General features: G+C 47.7%; 3 protein-coding genes across 4 annotated transcripts; 1 reads left to right on the forward strand and 2 right to left on the reverse strand.

Annotated features, from left to right (window-relative positions):
- The first annotated feature begins 461 nt into the window (after window positions 1–461).
- LOC123404999 (phosphatidylinositol transfer protein 3-like) lies at window positions 462–5,552 on the forward strand. 2 transcript variants are annotated; one of them, XM_045098877.1, is made up of 6 exons: window positions 462–613; window positions 3,088–3,178; window positions 3,292–3,468; window positions 3,681–3,779; window positions 3,880–4,122; window positions 4,603–5,552. In XM_045098877.1, exons 2-6 carry the CDS (start codon window positions 3,107–3,109, stop codon window positions 5,221–5,223), a joined length of 1,212 nt encoding a protein of 403 aa, XP_044954812.1. In that variant the 5' UTR covers window positions 462–613; window positions 3,088–3,106; the 3' UTR covers window positions 5,224–5,552. The 2 variants fall into 2 exon arrangements, with proteins under 2 accessions (XP_044954812.1, XP_044954813.1); XM_045098878.1 differs by having other exon boundaries at window positions 490–659.
- On the reverse strand, window positions 5,510–8,656 carry LOC123404998 (type I inositol polyphosphate 5-phosphatase 5-like). The gene is made up of 8 exons (XM_045098876.1): window positions 8,188–8,656; window positions 8,004–8,090; window positions 7,824–7,911; window positions 7,595–7,699; window positions 6,649–7,491; window positions 6,453–6,561; window positions 6,185–6,333; window positions 5,510–6,079 (listed from the first exon to the last, which is right to left on the reverse strand). The coding sequence occupies exons 1-8, from the start codon at window positions 8,411–8,413 to the stop codon at window positions 5,857–5,859; spliced, it is 1,830 nt and encodes a 609-aa protein (XP_044954811.1). The 5' UTR covers window positions 8,414–8,656; the 3' UTR covers window positions 5,510–5,856.
- A 1,346-nt stretch (window positions 8,657–10,002) lies between these two features.
- LOC123405001 (2,3-bisphosphoglycerate-dependent phosphoglycerate mutase 1-like) lies at window positions 10,003–13,126 on the reverse strand. The gene is made up of 9 exons (XM_045098879.1): window positions 12,872–13,126; window positions 12,376–12,608; window positions 12,064–12,287; window positions 11,837–11,955; window positions 11,596–11,752; window positions 11,255–11,356; window positions 11,037–11,156; window positions 10,464–10,521; window positions 10,003–10,367 (listed from the first exon to the last, which is right to left on the reverse strand). The coding sequence occupies exons 2-8, from the start codon at window positions 12,605–12,607 to the stop codon at window positions 10,477–10,479; spliced, it is 999 nt and encodes a 332-aa protein (XP_044954814.1). The 5' UTR covers window position 12,608; window positions 12,872–13,126; the 3' UTR covers window positions 10,003–10,367; window positions 10,464–10,476.
- Between the last annotated feature and the right edge of the window lie 4,917 nt (window positions 13,127–18,043).

Below are 18,043 nucleotides of genomic sequence, written 5' to 3' on the forward strand. Positions count from 1 at the left end.
CTTTTCTAGCAGTTCAGTTGTGCATGCGTTTTTTCTAAAAAAACTCACTTAATATATGGCCTTGAGCCATTTACAAAAAGTAAAAAAATAAATAAAACTATGATATTTATCCCCGTTGCTAAACCAACGAGTATTTCTTCGCCGCGCATTCACACCACCTCCAAGAAGAATGGCACTTTCGCCATGGTGGCATGTTCTCATATCATTATCCTCAGCGCTTAACCGCCCAATCCGATCCCATTCCGCGATCACGGCGCCCAAACACGAGCACGGTAACACAAGACGGGAAAACAGCTCACGGCCTCCCGACAATCCCAAATAGTTTTTCCGTTTCCTGCCTGTCCCGTTCACCGCCCAGCACGCGGGGCGGGCCCGGCCGTCCGATGGCCCGACGCGAGGGGATCGGGCCTGGCGGGGCCGTCCGATTTATTCCATTCCCCGAACGTATCGACGGGAGGCAGATTCCACTTTTTTTTTACTACTAGTACTCGTCTCACTCGCGTCTTCGCTTCCCATGCGTGGTGGGAGAGGAGAGGAGAGGAGAGGAGAGGACGACTCGGCCGACCCGGCCGGCCCTCGCGCGCTCCGCCTTCCCCGCCTCGCCGTCGACGAGGTGAGCGCCTGGAACAGCCAGCCAGCCAGCCAGCCCTTGCTCTCCGGTACCAGTTTCTCCTCTCTTTTTTCTTTCTTCCGGAAGAAAGGCTGCCTGTCCTTTTTGGGCGTTGTTGCTTTGCTTCCGGACGGACGATTTGCTGCTGCATGTGCCGGAAAGCTCCCGGCTTGGCGGGATCCCCTGGGCGCGCGTGGTTTATTAGCTCGAGGCCAGGCGTAGGCTGGGTGGGATCTTGCATTCCTGCCCGCGGCGGCGTTTCTTGGGGAGTTGTTAACCCCGCCGTCTTGGGGCGCGTGCCACTTCGGCGGCGTTCCTTGGTCCTTGCGGCGGGCGCCGCCTTCCCGGGCAGGCAGGAGCTGTGGTTTTATGGCCCTTGGCTGTATTCATTTACTGCGATTTCCAGCCTGATTTGGGAGGTTCCTTCAGGAATCTGGCTGCTCCGCAATTCCCCCCCTCTTTAAATGGTTCAGGTAGATTGTTGAGGATCTGGATGATTCTTGGTGAGGGTCGCGTACTCGAGGTTGCCTGTTGATTAGTGTCCTTTTGGGGGCACACGACTCTCAATTTTGCCGTTCCGGAGTGGTTGGCCGGCAGTGGAAATTTGGGACTATTGTTTTTTTTTTACTTGCGGGAGTCTTGTTTGCTACTGGGTTGTTCTGCTGCCTCCTGCGGGATGGCTAACTGGACAGTGTTCATAGTTGACACGGCAGATTCAGCATCAAGATCTCGCAGTGATGGCTGATGTGAACATTGTATCCTTGTCCATTATTTTTCTTGTATTCTACTCCTTGGTTGTCAGATTGGATTAACACACAAGTTGAAGACAAATACGATCTATGAAGGTTTAAACATACACACAAATATTGATCTATACTACCGGAGTAGGTAATTTTATACACACAAAAAATGCTCCAGCCTCAGTAACTTTCTCCTTGTTTCAGTTACAGGTCTACTTTTACAGACTATTGTATTAATTGAGAAAAAAGATGAGTTGGTTGGCATCGATGAACTGTTATGCTTCATGTAGATCACCAACAGAATGCTCTATTTCCCTGTCACTTTCACTTCACCCAGTCCATACCACCGTCTTCTCAATTGCTTTTTTTAGAAAAGGAGGATGACCCCCGGCCTCTGCATCTGGGAGATGCATGCGGCCATTTTATTGATTATTCTCGAGGACCTTACGAAGCAGTACAACAATATGCCTGAATCCACCATCTTGGCAACATCTGTCGCTACTCCTATCCATATGATGAAGGGGTGCAAGCTGGACCAAATACCCAGACCTCTCACCTAAGCCTAACATCTAAAGCCGGACACCCTGACCGAGCCACATACCGGGTTCGGGGCACAAACCGGTCCGACGCACTCACATGTGTCGTCGCCGCCATCTTCCACTGGTCCATCTTCAGATCAGATTGAGGTACCAGCCTTGGTAGGTGCCTCCGCCATCGACGCCGTCATGGCGCCAAACGACGACCTCCACCTACGCGAGTCCATCTCCAAGCAACGGACGGAGATCCATGCTAGGATAGGGCCGCACCACCGCCGTCGCCCACCACCCACAAGCGCCACCCAGCCCCAAGGTTCCCAAAGCGGCACCTTCAAGAAGGGAACGGCGCCGTAAGCGCTGCCGCCGCCCAACAAAGTTAAGGCTTTCGCCCGAGAGACCTAGGGGAAGGGGAAGTGAGGGGATCAGTCCATACCGACGCCTCCAAGGAGGGGAACGACGCCCTCAGGCGTCGCCGTCGACGCGGCCGGCCATGGCCGACCAGGGATTTCGTCCGAACTAGATCCCCACCACCAGTAGCACCTCCTGTACAAAACCGGCAATCCAAGAAAGCGTGGCCCGACCAGGCTGGCCCGCACGCCGAACAGGGGAGGAGGGGAGGCGACAGATCGCGCGCACTGGCCACCGCAAAAGCCGCCGCCAGACGCCAACGACCACCGGATCCCGCCGCCCGCGCGGCCAAGACGCCGGATCCACCTCCCGCACGGCTGCTAGCCTGCCGTGCCTCGTCAATGGAGCCGCCGCTCCAGATCCGGGACTCCGCATGCAGAGGCAGGGCAGCCTAGGCCCCGCCGCCACCATCCTTGGTGCCCCGGGCTTGCCCGGCGGCTGCCTCAGGCGGCGGCGAGGAAGGAAGGGGGAGGGGGAGGCGGCTAGGGTTGGGAGGGAGGGAGGGAGATTAGACTGTATGAGCCATACTTTCTTGGGTGTGGGTGTGGGTGTGGGTGGTGGGGAATATATATGATTGGCTATGAGTTTATCATTGCAAATGGGTGCAAACTAGCATAACTGTAATCTTTAAGCGTAGTTACGTGATCACTTGTGTTGTGCAGATCTGCTAGATTTTTTTTTTATCTTCATCATACTGTTTCTCATATCATCTAAATACAGGCATTCTCTTTGGCCTAACTTGATGCAACTCAGTTTACAGTTCTTACAAGCAATTTCTGTTGTTTTATGATAGGGAATAGCAAAACAGAATTATGAGCTCAGGGAGTGGTGCAGTTAATGGCCATGCGAAAGAAGCAGCATTATATGAGCAGCAGCTGTCAAAGGTGATCCAGTATCTCCTGGGTTGAGTATTTTGCTTAGATACAACTCATTATTCTTTACCCTGTTGTGCGCGGATACAGTTTTTATTTCTCATATTTATATCCTTCCTTGTTAGATTGGTGAAGTTAGAGCTGCTCTAGGACAACTATCTGGAAAATCTGCACTGTATTGCTCAGATGGTTCAATTGCGAGGTACCTGATAGCAAGGAACTGGGATGTGAGGAAGGCTACCAAAATGCTTACAAAAACCTTGAAATGGCGTTCAGAGTATAAGCCAGATGAGATACGTTGGGTGAGCCGTCCCCACCTTTTGACTTAAGCAAACCTATATTTCTCCAAAGAAATAGCATGCCATGTATCCATATGGTACAAGTGATTCGCCTTGTAACGTACTGGATCTTTGTAGTATGCTTTGTGAAACAGCCGAGTAAATGATGCATTATTGTAGTACGTCTGATGGCTTAGTATTTGACAAACATTATTAATTTCAATTTCGTGATATAGGATGAGATATCGGGTGAAGCCATGACTGGAAAAATTTACCGAAGTGATCATTTTGACAAGAGTGGACGGAGTATTCTTGTCATGAGACCTGGATGCCAGGTTTAATGATGCCCTTCTTTTTTATTGTATCAAAATGTGCATATGTATGCACATTAGATTGTGTCATTTTTTCATTCTCATTTTGGTGACTCATTTTCAGAATACCAAGAAGTCCAAAGGACAGATCAGGTATTTGGTATACTGTATGGAGAATGCAATTCTAAATCTTCCAGCTGGACAGGATCAGATGGTTTGGCTCATTGATTTTGCTGGCTTCAGCTTGCCTAATGTATCACTTCTAGTGACAAAGTTAACAGCGGATGTCCTACAAGGTCATTATCCTGAAAGATTGGGTGTGGCAATTCTTTATAACGCTCCCAAGTTTTTTGAGTCTTTCTGGAAGGTATGATTTGTAAAAGCTTTCAGCATCTTATTTTTATCTATTTAGCCGCAGTTTGCGGTTGCTAAACTGTGTTGTGCTAACCTTATTTTATAATCTGCTGTGGTAAAATACACATGAAAGCAGAAAAATAGGCAAAAGCTGGTTGGAAAAGTTAGGTTATCATAATATACCTCAATGTCTCAGAAACATAGGGATGTGATGTTTTCCATATCTAGTGCCTAAGCATATCTTTGTTCTCCTCTTTGCGTGTAGACTTCCAATATAAGACATCACGGTTGGTTATAAACTTAAAAACTTCTTCTTAAAATCAGAACACCTCGTATTTGTTTTCTTCATGTTCTCTTTTTGGTCTTGTGGAGTTTCTGTCAGTGAGTAACAATTATAGCATATTAGCATATCAAAGGAAATGGAGCATCCAGTGTTATTTATTTATTTTTATCGTTACCTGTTTCCGAAACTAAGTTCTAGATCTGAATGCAGATGGCAAGTCCCCTTCTTGAGCCAAAGACGAAAAATAAGGTCAAATTTGTATACTCAGATAGACCTGAAACTGACAAGATAATGGAAGACCTTTTCAATATGGACGAGTTAGAATGCGCATTTGGCGGTAGAAACCCGGCCACTTTTAACATAAATGATTATGCTGCAAGGATGAGAGAAGATGATAAAAAGATGCCATTATTCTGGAGCCCCGAGAATTCGGCTCTTGCCACTGAGCCATATCGCATGAAGAACCACGGGTCTCAACAAGGTGACTCGGGTTTGAAGACTGAAGAGACTGCATCTGACATGATTGGGGAAACAGAGGCCGCATCTGAAAAGAGTGGAGAAACAGACACTGGATCGGAGAAGGAAGATACCGAGGCTGCATCTGAGGAGAGGGAAGAGACCGAGACTTCATCGGAGAAGATGGTAGAAACTGCGACTGAATCTGTAAAGAAGGAAGAAACTGATACTGTTTCTGAAAAGAAAGGAGAAACAGAGACTGAGTCTGAAAAGAAAGAAGAAACAGAGACCGAATCAAGCACCGTAAAATCGACAAGCTCGCGAGGGGAAGGTAGTGCATCAGCAGAGAAAAGTGGCAGTTCATCTGATCCGTGAAGTTATCAGGATGAAAAGTACGTCTCAGATGTTGATATGAGCTCCCACCACAGTGAATTCCCACCAACAGATGAACATTAAAAGTGATAACAACCCTTTTAACACACAACAAAGGGGAAGCTGCCTCACTTATTTTGTAGTCGGTGCCCTTGTCACCTTGTTCGAAGGACCTTTTGGCGACAAATGAACGTATCAAACGGTAACGATGATAAAGTACTTTGCTACCCAGGGTTTTTGTACGCCTGTTGCTCCTTGGAATCTATTGGAATGTATGATATTTCCTGCCCTTTTTAGTAAATCTGAATATCGGCTTTCTGCCCTTTTCTGCACATCAGAGTTGATGTTTACTTCGCATTGACCGCCTCCTGTCGTTTTTACTCTGCTTTTGACTGATAAAAATACTAGTAATTTCTACTGTTATTTACCCCTCAAGGAGTACCAGCTAGTGTCAAAACTCAAGGAGTTGGCAACAACTTGTATATCTGCTAGAAGCCACCATTTACATTTCAGTCAGCAAGAAAGAGTGCTAGGCATGAAAGTTGAAAAACATTTCAGCCCCACTCTCACTAGAGACATTTCTGATCCTTGTAACCTATAGAACAAGTATAGACAAAAGAGAACCACTATAACAGGTCAAAAGTCATAGAAGCTGTGTCTCTGCGGTATCGGCAACGGGGACTCGCAGTGGATCCTGGAGTCGAGGGTGGAGTAGCCCTTCCTGATCCTGCTCCCGTTGTCGACGTCGGCCTCGACCACAAAGACGCTGCAGACGGGCCGGTGGTCGGAGAACCGGTGCTCTCCTCTGATGTACTGCAGCTGCTCTATCCCCTTGCCGTGCCACAGTATCCGGTCGCACCTGCATCGACATGGAGGTAACCTTACTGTCAGAGTTTGGCAAAAGACCTGAAACCTCCATGGTTCAGGTCCAGCAGTGGCCATTCTTTTTTCTGCCGGTGACTACCATGAGGGTGTTCTCCTCTTCCTCTTGGACTTGGTGGTCTCGCCGGCGTAGGTGTCGGAGTTGAGCTTGTACTTGTAAGTCGGCGCGAAGTAGATCTTGCCCTCCTTCCACCCCTTGAACACCCTCCCTGCTTGCCTCTCGATCATCAGCTGCCCAGGGATACAAAGGTTTCTTGGTGTCAGCCAGCAGAGTTTGCTTTGGTTTTTGGCTGCTGCTGCCATGCACTGTAGCATATCTGAAAAATGCAGTTCACCATTCTGATTGATACCTGGTCGTTCTCCAGCAGGGTGTCCCAGTCGTTCTGCTCCAGCAGCGCCCTGGTCTCGTCGTAGGTCAGCGCCACGCGGTAGTTCAGGTCCCCGAGCCATATGATCCGGCTGCATTTTCACAGATGAAATCAACATCAGCAAGCACAGACAGAGGCTATGATTTTGTTGTGTGGGTGGGTGATGGGGTTGGCTTACTCGTGGTCGATGATCTTCTCGGGGATGCGCTGGCCGGGAACCTTGCAGATGCGGGGGAACTGGGTGCTCTTGAGGATCTCGGCGACGTCGGAGTTGCGGCGGACCTCGTCGCCGTCCTTCTCGCCGGAGGCCAGGTGGCTGCACACGAAGCACACGCTGGTCTGGTGCAGGGTCATGCTCATGGCGATGCAGCCCTTGTTGCCGAGGCGGCCCATGATGCCCCGCCCCACGGAGTCCACCCGGAGGTGGCCGATGTTCTGCACCAGCTCCCGCCGCACCCACACCGACAGGAAGATGCCCACCATCTGCTTGCTGGCGATCAGGCAGTAGCTCATGCCGCCCCCGCCGACGCCGCCGGCCTCGAGCCCCGCGGGCGGCGTCGTCATCGCCGCCGACAAGGAGGAGGAGGAGGAGGGGTAGTCCGGTTCGTCGGCGCCGGACGTGGAGGCCTCGACGCGGTAGATGAAGTCCCGCATCTCCCTGGCGCGGCGGTGCATGGTGGAGGGGTCGGCCATGCAGGTGCAGGTCTTGACGAGCGCGCTGTTGACGCGGTAGTTCTTGCTGAGGGCCTTGAGGGACGGCTTGTGGAAGAGGAGCACGCCGCCGCTGGAGGACTTGGGGATGGCCGGGCGGGTCGACCGGGAGGAGGACGCCACGGACTCCGTCGGCGACAGCTCGTCGCCGGAGGACGGCTGCTCCTGCTGCGTCTGCGTCTGCTGCTGGTGCTGCTGCTGCTGGGGCTTGTTCAGCGCCTGGTAGATGAGCGCCAGCCATTTCGCCGCCGGCTCGTTGTCCTCCACCACCAGCACGTTGCCCGCGTTCAGCGGCACGATCTCCTGGAACCTGCGCCCGTATAAGATCATAACTTGATCGGAAAAAATGTGCAGCATCGATCGTTATTGTCGATCATGTGAAAAACTGCAGTGAGAATCTGTACTGTACGTACCCTAGGACGTATATGTCAGGTAGCCCTTCTATCTGCAGAAAATCTTCTAGGTTAAGGCTGCTGTTAGGGGGCCTCCCGCCCACGTTCCACGTGCCCACGAACACCCTGCGACGGCAAAGAACACAGCAATGCCGTCAACCTGACTGACAAGAATGTCAACCTCTTCTCTTTCGATCCAACAAAATCAATCAGACGAGGGCTGAAGATCGTGGTGTCTTGTTTGTTTTACCTGTACTCCCGTGTGTCGACGTTCTGCCTGTTGGGCGAGTCCAGGCAGCTGAGGGTCAGGCTCTCGATTCGCGACGCGCAATGCCGATCTGACATGACACGATGTGATCCATGGATCACGACGAGCGTACACACACACACACGCATTTCTCCCCCAAAACAAACGACGACGAGAGCTCACCTGAGACGCTCTTGCGGACGGTGGGGGTCGCGTCGAGGAACTCCGCCGCCGCGGCGTCCGCCCTCTCGCCGCATTTCTCTTCCAAATCTGCCATGGCAAAGGAAACCGCGCGCCCGTCAGAAACATAGGAGAACGATGACCGTCGAAAAAACGATGACGGCGAAGGCGACGGCGACGCACGCACCGAAGAGGAAGTCCCGGTCCCGGCGGGAGGGCGGGCGCTTGTCGGAGGTGCCGGCGCCGGCGCCGCTGCGGCCCTTCTTGCGGAAGATGTTGGACATGAAGGACTTCTTCTTCTTGCCATTCTTGGCGAGCTCGTCGGCGGAGGCGGGCTTGGGGATGTCGCGGGGGACGGCATTGCTGCTGAGGCTGTGGTGGTGGTGGTGGTGGTGCTGGTGGTGGGTTGACATTCAGCCGCTGGCGGTCGCGGTCGCGGTCGCGGTAAAAAGGAGGGGACGGCGTGATCGTGATGCATGGACCCTCATCCGGGACGGGCGCCTCGTCTGTCTCTGTCTGTCTGTCGTGAGAGGAAGCTCCTTGTTTCTCTCTGCTCTTCGTCCCCTCTCCACGGCCCCCGGCAGGCAAGGCGAGAGCGAAATGTGGAGTGGTGGGCGCAGGAAACAAAGCGGGGGTGAGAATGGGTGGCGGGGAGGGAATTGTGCTTGCTTCAAAAATGAATGAACGGGCGCCTGGTATTCAGCTATAGCTTATAGGTCGACGCACCCCTTTTGGTTCCTTCCCTTTTTTACAAGAGAACTTCCGTTCTATTCATCATTAAAAATGACATTGCAACAGTAATAATTAAAAAAAATCCCTCTGTTCGCAAATATAAGATGTTCTAATTTTATTTTTTCTAAATCAGATGTATATATACACATTTTAGTGCGTTTCTTCACCTATTTCAATACGTTTGTTGTTCACATTGAAATATCCTAAACGTCCTACATTTATAAACAGAGGGAGTACATCTAGATTGACAGACCATCTAGCGACGACTACAAGCGTTGAAGTGAGCCGAAGGCGCGCCGTCATCATCACCCCTTCCCCGTCGGAGCTGGAAAAAACTTGTTGTAGTAGCTAAGACCTCATAAAACCAACGCACCAGAACAGCGACCATTCGTCGATGTAAAGAAGTGTAGATGTTCCTTCTTGGCCTCTTGCTGCTTGGTGTTCGGCATTTTTGTTTGTGTCTTTCTTTGCTTTCGACTTTAGCAACTGAAGTGTGTAATGACATGAGCACTGTTTGTGTCTAGGCGTCAATTCAGACTCTGCCTAGGATGCTCCTGGAATCTGTCCGATGCTGCTGGGTTTGATTACGAGCCATGTCAACAAGTATGATGTGCGTTTTAATGTCATGGATGGATTTACCTGAAGAGATGCCATGATAGAGTGTGGAGGGAGTGGGGCGGTAAATAAAATACTCCTATGGATGAGCAGGTCAAAACAGCGAGCATTAAGTTTCTGGCCACATGTGGACGGTGAACGTGGACCTCAGCTCAGATCCACAGGTTTTTTATCACCCACTTTTCCAACTTCAAACGCCATACGTACGCTTGTTGATTTCCGCGCCTCTGGATCGACGCAACCAGTTTTTTAACCCTTCGTGTGCGTATTTTCTGAAGCTCTAGAAAACTGGGTCAAAAGTTTTTTTTTTAGAAGAACTGGGTCAAGACATAAGACAGGCCCGTGAGTGATCTGGGCTGAGCGCTTGTGTTTGTGTATTGCTTATATGGGCTGGGGAATATGAGCCCAAATGGATTAAACGATATATCATGTAAACATATGTACAGTTCTCCAAAAAAATGTAAACATATGTACATGTCCTAACAAAATGTAAACATATGTACATGATGAGCAGTGATTATCTACTCCCTCCGTACCTAAATAATTGTTGTTGGAGAGAACTAGACTAGTTCTCTCCAACAACAATTATTAGGTACAGAGGGAGTACTTGGCAAGAGTTACTCAAAAAAAAAAATTCTACTTGGCAAGAACTCCATACAAGAATAAGGGAAGACAAATGTTCCCATCACACAGTATCATTTCTGACAGTACCCAACACAAAAACATTCAATACCGAGTCGTGGTAAAGTCGCATCTAAAGAATGTGGGGAAGACACTGGTGAGCAGAAATTTATCCCCATTTAATCTTTTATAGGCCGTAGCCTATATTGTCTCTACATTTCCCTGTTACAAGCTGCAATGGTTTCAAAAGAAACAGAGGAGAAGCTGCAAACTGCAGCAAACTCCTTACATCTCAAAGTTACTAGGGGTCAATAGTATGTGAAGTCAACCCGCTTCTTTGAGGGAGAAATGCATGTTCGACGAGTGAGGATGCCTCAGACCACTGCTGCAAAACAAAGCCTGCATGCCCATTCAAGATAAAGGATCGGCATTAGAGCGGTCTCTTTGGAATATATATATTTCTTGTTATGTGTTAAATAGCAATTGTTTGCTTACAATGGTTACTGTCTTACTGTTCCATGCCATCAAGCTTCTGCCTATACTTGGCCAAACTCTGCAGTCAAAATTTAAGTTCTTCAGATTTAAATTATGAACCATTTAAAATGTCAGCATATCCCTCCATAAAAAATAAATAACAAATACCGGTGAATTTTAAGTATTCATTTAAACACATGTATGAAAAGTGATGAATTCCACTTGACCTCAGAAATTACTCCCGTTGACTTCTAAGTAGTTTTGTTCAGAGTAAAAGAAAAGGCACTGTTAGCTATTTTGGCTTATGATTGCCGTTTTACATACTCCCTCCGTTCCTAAATATAAGTCTTTAAAGAGGTTTCATTAATGGACTACATACGGATGTATATAGACATACTTTAGAGAATAGATTCACTCATTTTGCTCCGTATGTAGACTCCTAATGAAATATCTTAAAAGACTTATATTTAGGAACGGAGGGAGTACATGAGTAAGCTTTAAATGTCGGACAATGGTCAAGTTACACTAAATATATGAAATCAGCGTCCTGTTGCACCCAACATGTTCCAGTTAGAAAATACAGAAGACTCTTACCTTGGTATAAGCATAGACACCTGCCTCAGAAGGTCCTGCCGGACTACCCCGCCTGATAAATTTCCCTTCCTTAAATATATACAGCATAGGAATGCCAGTCGACAACTCAAGGCTTATTACCTGAGTAAAAAGTCTTCATGCATTATTATCTATATATCTCAATAAAATACGGCCGATTGCAAAGTGTAGATAAACTACTAGATACAAAGTAATATCACCTCCTGAGAAGTCAACTTGTCCAGATGCATTATAATTGAACGGAGTGAATTCCCATGGGCAGCAATCATAACATGCTTTCCAGCCACAAGCTGAGGTATAATCTGTAGGTCAAAATATATGATGGTTACAGTCCTCTTAAATATGTTACTAACTCAGAACGGCAAATCAAAGCTGAATGCAGACTCCTGATTTTATATCACATTGGGTGATAACAGATGACACAAAAGCACAAATTGATATGTCTTCAGAGCCAAGAGACAGTTGGGAGGGCAAAGTGAAACCATAAGTATCCACAATCAAAGGTCCAACTAAAATTAACAGCACTGAAACATATTCTTACTTGATCTTTGAAGTAAGAAACTGCTCTTTCTGCACACATCTCTAGGCTCTCGCCATTTGGGGGAGGAATGTCATAACTACGACGCCATTCATGGACTTGGTCTTTGCCAAACAGATCAGCCGTTTCTTGCTTGTTAAGGCCTTGCAGTTCACCATACCTGTGAGACACAACATTAATACAAGTCCACATGATACTGAAGAGGCAGAAATACAATTGTGATGATATATGAGTGAACCCTTACATCCGTTCATTCAACTGCCAAGCTGTTATGACAGGAATGGACTGCTTCTTTGTTTCCTCGCTGTACACCTGACTCCACCGGTGTGCCCGTTCGCTCTCCTTGTGCACAATGATTGGAACCTGGTAAAATCACAGACACGAAGACCTCCAAATATATTAATTGATTCAAAGTATCCAGATACAGCGTGCTTCTACTACAAATCTGATAGAGAAAAAAATGTAGAGAACCTTCTTACGACGGTGCTGCATCATGGCAAGCATGGCGGTCATCTGAGCACGGATTAGTGATGAGGTGTATATAACATCAACTGGTATATTGCATATCCTTTTACCCGCCTCGATCGCCTCATTGACACCCTTTGGGGTCAGGGGCACATCAACGCAGCCAGTAAACAGATTTTTCTCGTTCCACAGCGATTCCCCGTGCCGAATCAATATCAGCGCAGCCTCGCCTACAAGCACATGAGGAAATTGATTGATATTATAGCAGGCGAAACAGAGAATACCGCTGCATAGCCTGACAGAAGTTAGGAAGATTACTTGATTTTTTGGGGGTGCTGCCGCTTTCGGGGCTCGACGGTAGCTGGGCCGGCTCAATCACTGAAGATTGCGAATTCGACGCGCAGACCAAGCCCAGTTTCCGGCTGCTGGGGCAGCAACCCGCTGCTGAAACGAAGCGCGCATTGCCGGCCCTCTTGTCACGGCTGAAGCTGGCGGAAGCGGGCCGCGATTTGACGGAGACGAGCGCATGCTGAGACGTGCACGCGGCCATTCTGCTCCGCACCAAAGAAAGCAGCAAGGTTAGCTAACCCTCCCGTCACATGGTAGATTGAGCAATCAGTCCACGCATATCGAATCAAAAGAAGCACGCAAAAGAGATCGAGAGCGAGCCAAGAGGGATAAAAAAATCGCTCGCTCCCGGCCATTGCATTCCGAGCTGCAAGCCCCCGGCCACGAACGAATCGCGTCCACGCGGAGGGGGGGGGGGGGGGGGGGGGAGGTAGCGGGAGGGAGGGAGGGACGATACGGCACGTACATGGGCGGCGGGAGAAGAGCGCCTCGGCCTCGGGGAGCTCGACCGGGGGCGGGGAGGGCGGCGTTTTATGGGCGCGGACGTCCCGAGTAGGTCGGGGAATACCGAGCGCGGCTTCCTCGGCGAGATCTGTGGCGGCGGCGGGTCGCGGTCGCGGAGATCGCCGGGGGGCGGCGACGAAACCAAGGAACGGACAAGACAACAACGGGACGGAAAGACTATTTTTGTTCGGGCCGTTCTTGTTGTGCAGTGCAGGTGTGGTTGCGGCGCGGTTGGTTTGGCTGTGCCGTGCGTGTGCGTGTGCGTGGGTCGGGGGCCGGTTTTATAAAAGGCGACCGGGTTTGGTTGGTCCAAGCAGAAGACCGTGACATGCGTTGCGGCGCGGTCTTCTAGCGGTTTAGCCCATTATGAGCACACGTAAATGTGCGTAAATTCACGCTTTTTTTTTTGCGTTTTAACTTTTTTGTGCTGGAATCAATCCACCAAGGTTCAAATACTTTATGACATGTTAACTGATGATTGCCTTTCATATCAATATGATTGTCTATTTAATTGTTTATTAAATCATTCCCGTGATTTATCTACAAGCTAAATAAATATTAGTATTTTATTTAATAATCGCTTATTTGGGTAGAACGTACTGTCTTGTCAAAGAGAAAACAAAATCTTATTTGACAAGACAATAAAAGACGAGAAAGAAGAGGAATGTTAGAAGAAGTACATGGTGGACGATGAAACCACTGCGCGGAGCATCGGCGGGACCAAGAGGGGTCCGCCCCCCTTAAACTCCATGTTAATTATCCAACCCTTTAATCCTTATAGTTCTATTGCCCCTGGATTTAGTTCACGCTTCGCCATCGAATGGAACCTTACGTTTTTTTAAGCAGGAGAGCTTTAGTTTAGGTTTTTCAGCGATGTATCTTTATTGAAAGATGGCGTTTTCATTAGCTACAAAACGCAAGTGATCACTTTATCAATCTCAAGATTTACAGTTCAGTCTCGAAGGTACTCATGCGGGTTCGATGTCTGTGCATACATACAGGTGGGTGTACGGCTTTTTGCGCATGTATTGGAGCGTCTTTGTTGTAATATTTTTCTAAAAAATGTTTTATAAATTTATATTTTATACATGTCATAATGTAGTCACTTGTCGTATTAATTTGTTGGTCTACTTTACAATTTTCTGTATATAATTTTATAAAAAAGAACACAATGTTGTAATAATTTATCAAACCTATAAGAAGATATTGTTATTCTTATATTTCAACTAAAATGTGGAATAGTGCACCGGTTCCAACATTGGAACATAAATTCTTGGTATCCAAATTCTTAGAAGAACAAGAATTAGCAAAACAGTAACAATGACTATCAAAACTACTTCCTCCGTTTTTAAATAATTACATTTGAGGAAAACTAACTTAGTTCTGTTCAACTATAATTATTTAGAAAACAGAGGAAGTAGCCGTTAAAAACAATTTTTTAAATAGAAGACAAATCCTTAAGCACAACGCTTCAAGGTCCGAACGGGGGCGGGCTGGATGGCTGCACACCCATGAGCCTAGCCAACAGAGTGACACTCTGTTCTTTAGTATTGTGCTGATGTCGGGATGACATACGGTTTCTGAACCCCGCAGCTTCTATCTCAATGAAATGGAACAAGAGAGATCCCTGTTTCTCTCTCTCTATATATATATATAGAGAGAGAGAGAGAAAAGCACATTTGTAACGATGACGAGCGAGGCACCACGGGGCATTTAGGCTTTGACATCCTCGGCAAGCCAATGCCAGGAGGGGCCGATTTTCAAAAACGACCATGCAGCTGAAAAACAGAAATTCCCTTGCAAAATAGCCATTTCCAGGCTCGACCAAAGCAGCCCTTGGCGCTTCCAAGAACCAATCCGGCTCCCCGGCTCTGACCTCGGCCGCTTAACCAAAGAGATAAGAGCCCAATCACTCTGAACCTGCTGATGACACACCCCCTGCCCACCACTAAGATATATACTAGTATTACCACTGGTATGATTTTTTTTTTTTAATTTTTTTTTGCGTGTATACCGCTGGTATGATCGACACGGAGAATGGCAGGCTAAACAGAGTTTTGAATTATGCCAATGAACGGCTTTCATTTTATGCTTTCCCTACGGGACACGTTTTCACCTTCTGGCCTCCTCGCCATTGCCGACAACAATGGCCTGAGTTTTGTCCCATGTCAATGAAAACAGTTTCTTGTTTAGACGACGCAAAAAAGGCAGTCGTCGGTCGTTTTCTTCTCGCCCCGCTCACCAGCCCAGCTCGATCGGGTTGGTGGGCACCGTCCAGACCCGGCCGGGTCACGCTTCATGCATGGATGGATCGATGATGGCATGCAACCCTCCGTCTCAGTTGAGTTGAGGCATGGTTAATCAGTTCTTTTGATGTCCGAAGGATATGCGCTCGTCTTAATTAAGAAGAAAAGGGATATTCTCTTACCGGTGCATAATATTCCCATTTCGATGCCCAGCAGCTCGACCTAAGAACAGTTGGTGTCGCCGGGGCCGCACGTGAGAATCCCTAAAGCTGTGATAAAAGAAAGAAAGAAAAAGAGAAAAGGTACCCCTGAAAGGTAAAAAAAAATGTGATTAACTAGAGGCGACGTGCGACCACTTGTGCATGCTGTGTGAAGCAAAGGGGGTGTGCATGCACAAGTTGAAGTTGGTCTCGGCGTGAGCAGAAACGGCTTCGGGACAATCAGCAGCATATATGCCACGGCTGGACTTTACAAATTACAGAGTGACGCTTTACACGCTCCTCCTCATCAAGTCATCATCAAATCTTTGTACATATTGGCCCCCCCCAATAGCCTCCTGCATAAGCATCGGAGCCCGGCACCTGAACTTCTATCAACCAAACCTTTCTCTTCGCCTGCCCGTAGTTCAGTCTCCTCTGTGAATCCGCACGCCGACGTGACGTGCTTCAAAAACTGGCTGCCAGCGCAACGGAAACTGCAGGTGTAAACCACCGACGAGCACGGAAAAAAAATGTTGCTGCAAGAAAAAAGGATGCTACCTTGTACTGGACCTATGCTCAAGGCTTGTGTGTTGGCTGCCGTCAGACGCTCACTTGTATGCCAACGAGAAGGATGTCGTTTGGTAGAGCTCAACCAAACCCACACCATGTTTTCAAATTTTAACCACACCCGCACCCGTGTCTGGGTATAAATTTTATACCATACCCGCACCCATGTGGGTATTAAAAACCCATGGGTAAACACACCAAAAAAAACTCAACATGATATACTATGATGTATATGAAATTAACAACACTATGTAATTCGAAAATAACATTAATGCAGAGGCTGCAGCCCAACATAAGATGCATAGAAGCATAAAAATATATACAGTTCTAACTTCGGTCAATACATGTGCAAAACAATCACATGGAATGCCCGATCAACTTCAGAAGTCCATAATTTAATGATTATAATTTACAATAAAGGTTCATATGACAGGGAATATAAGATATAACTAGGTTTATCACACATTAAATTGCTTCAGTTCTCCACGCCGCTGGTCGGAATCGGCAGGGCGGTGAGGTGAGCTCGTGACTTGTGAGGAGGATATTGAGGAGACAGTGAGGTGAGGAGAAGACGAGATGGGAGGAAGAAAAGGCAGGGCGCGGCGCAGGGCGGTGATTGAGGAGATCGGGAGACGGGAGAGGAAACAAGGGCGTGGAAGTCAAGAAGTCCAACCTCCAGCGTTAATGACGACTAGAAGCGACACGAGGAGGATGGAGGCGACGCGTGACTGCGTCTCCGTGGACTAATAGATTTATTTGGGATTTTTTTTCAGAATTACCTTGGTTCATAGACCCACATGTCATATATACTTGGTATGTGGGTACGCATGCATGGATTTTGATGTACCATGCCCGCATCCGCAAATACCTAATGGGTGCATACTTTTTATCATTTATTTATTCATGGGTAAATATTTTTTTCCATAACCTCACCTTAATGGGTAAATATCCACTGGGTATGCGGATAGTGGGTACCCATTGCCATCAGAAAATGTTGCAGTCCCCTGTCAACATTGATAAGCCAGCCTGAATATGCTGAATATGATCGGTATTAGCAAGTCTGTTCTTCTGTTTGTTACGTACCTTAGAAACAGCCTGCTGGTTCAGGTCCGTATGTCAAAATCGGAGGTATCATGAGCTTGCGTTTCCCGCCTGTTAGCAGTTTCGAGACATCACGCAGTTCAGCAAAAACATACTACCACTAGAAGATATTCACTTATTTGGAACAAAATGCCCATGCTTGTAATGTACAGATAGTTGTTGTAGCCTGGCAGCACCAACGAGCATGGGTGCTTTTTTCTGTAAATTCTCATGTAAAAATAGACAAGAACAGATGCCGGACGTGACGCAACGTGTGTTTGATCTTTGATTTCGTTGAAATTTTATGTGTCATCATTGAATGTGCATTCTCAAATGCCGGCAAAAGTTGGATAATTTCATTTGTGTGTCTTTTTCAAAATCGTATACTTTGATTGTTTTTAATTTTATAAACTGTTTGTATATATTTTTTTAAAATGTAAGGAAGGCCGATTTTTAACATATTTCAAAAATTGTTTTGATATTCTGAAGAAATAATAAAAACAACACTTAATTTAAATAACCATATTTCATTCATATTACATTCGAGCATAATACGTTTTTAATTAAACATTACTAAAACTAAAAACAAAATTTAATTAAACATTATTAAAACTAAAAACGAAATTTAATTAAACATTAGTAAAACTAATCTAATCGAACTCGTCGACGTAGACAACGTCCGGCCCCTTCACCGCGTCGTCCCCGTCCGCGCCGTCGTCGTCGTCGGAACTGTCGCCGAGGTTATCCTAGTCGATGTTGTCGTCGTCGAGACGGCGACGGGCTGCGGATTCGTTGCCAGTGCCGCCGCCGTGGCGATTTTCGGTAGGGCACTGGCAACGAATCCGCAGCCCGTCGCCGTCTCGTAACCGTCTTTGCCGACTCTCCACGGCTTCGCGTGCCGACGCCCCGGCGGGACCAGCAACGCGTAGCGGTGGAGCTCCTCCGTCGCCAGAGCGTCAAGGCTCGACGACCAGATGCTCGGTAGGGCACCACCAGCGCCGGAACTCCTGCCGTCGGCGGAGTATGCCATCGTCGGGGCGA

The sequence above is a fragment of the Hordeum vulgare genome, chromosome 6H, assembly GCF_904849725.1.
Source record: "Hordeum vulgare subsp. vulgare chromosome 6H, MorexV3_pseudomolecules_assembly, whole genome shotgun sequence".
Taxonomy (NCBI): domain Eukaryota; kingdom Viridiplantae; phylum Streptophyta; class Magnoliopsida; order Poales; family Poaceae; genus Hordeum; species Hordeum vulgare.

Excerpts from the sequence above, each read along its gene's own strand:
- LOC123404999 (XM_045098877.1), top strand. The coding sequence starts at position 3,107 with ATGAGCTCAGGGAGTGGTGCAGTTAATGGCCATGCGAAAGAAGCAGCA. Across the intron at positions 3,179-3,291 it reads ATGAGCAGCAGCTGTCAAAG|ATTGGTGAAGTTAGAGCTGC; the intron begins GTGATCCAGTAT and ends CTTCCTTGTTAG. Across the intron at positions 3,469-3,680 it reads AGCCAGATGAGATACGTTGG|GATGAGATATCGGGTGAAGC; the intron begins GTGAGCCGTCCC and ends TTCGTGATATAG.
- LOC123404998 (XM_045098876.1), bottom strand. The coding sequence starts at position 8,413 with ATGTCAACCCACCACCAGCACCACCACCACCACCACCACAGCCTCAGC. Across the intron at positions 7,912-8,003 it reads CGTCCGCAAGAGCGTCTCAG|ATCGGCATTGCGCGTCGCGA; the intron begins GTGAGCTCTCGT and ends GTGTCATGTCAG. Across the intron at positions 7,700-7,823 it reads GTCGACACACGGGAGTACAG|GGTGTTCGTGGGCACGTGGA; the intron begins GTAAAACAAACA and ends TTGCCGTCGCAG.
- LOC123405001 (XM_045098879.1), bottom strand. The coding sequence starts at position 12,607 with ATGGCCGCGTGCACGTCTCAGCATGCGCTCGTCTCCGTCAAATCGCGG. Across the intron at positions 12,288-12,375 it reads CAGCACCCCCAAAAAATCAA|GCGAGGCTGCGCTGATATTG; the intron begins GTAATCTTCCTA and ends ATGTGCTTGTAG. Across the intron at positions 11,753-11,836 it reads TGGCAGTTGAATGAACGGAT|GTATGGTGAACTGCAAGGCC; the intron begins GTAAGGGTTCAC and ends TGTGTCTCACAG.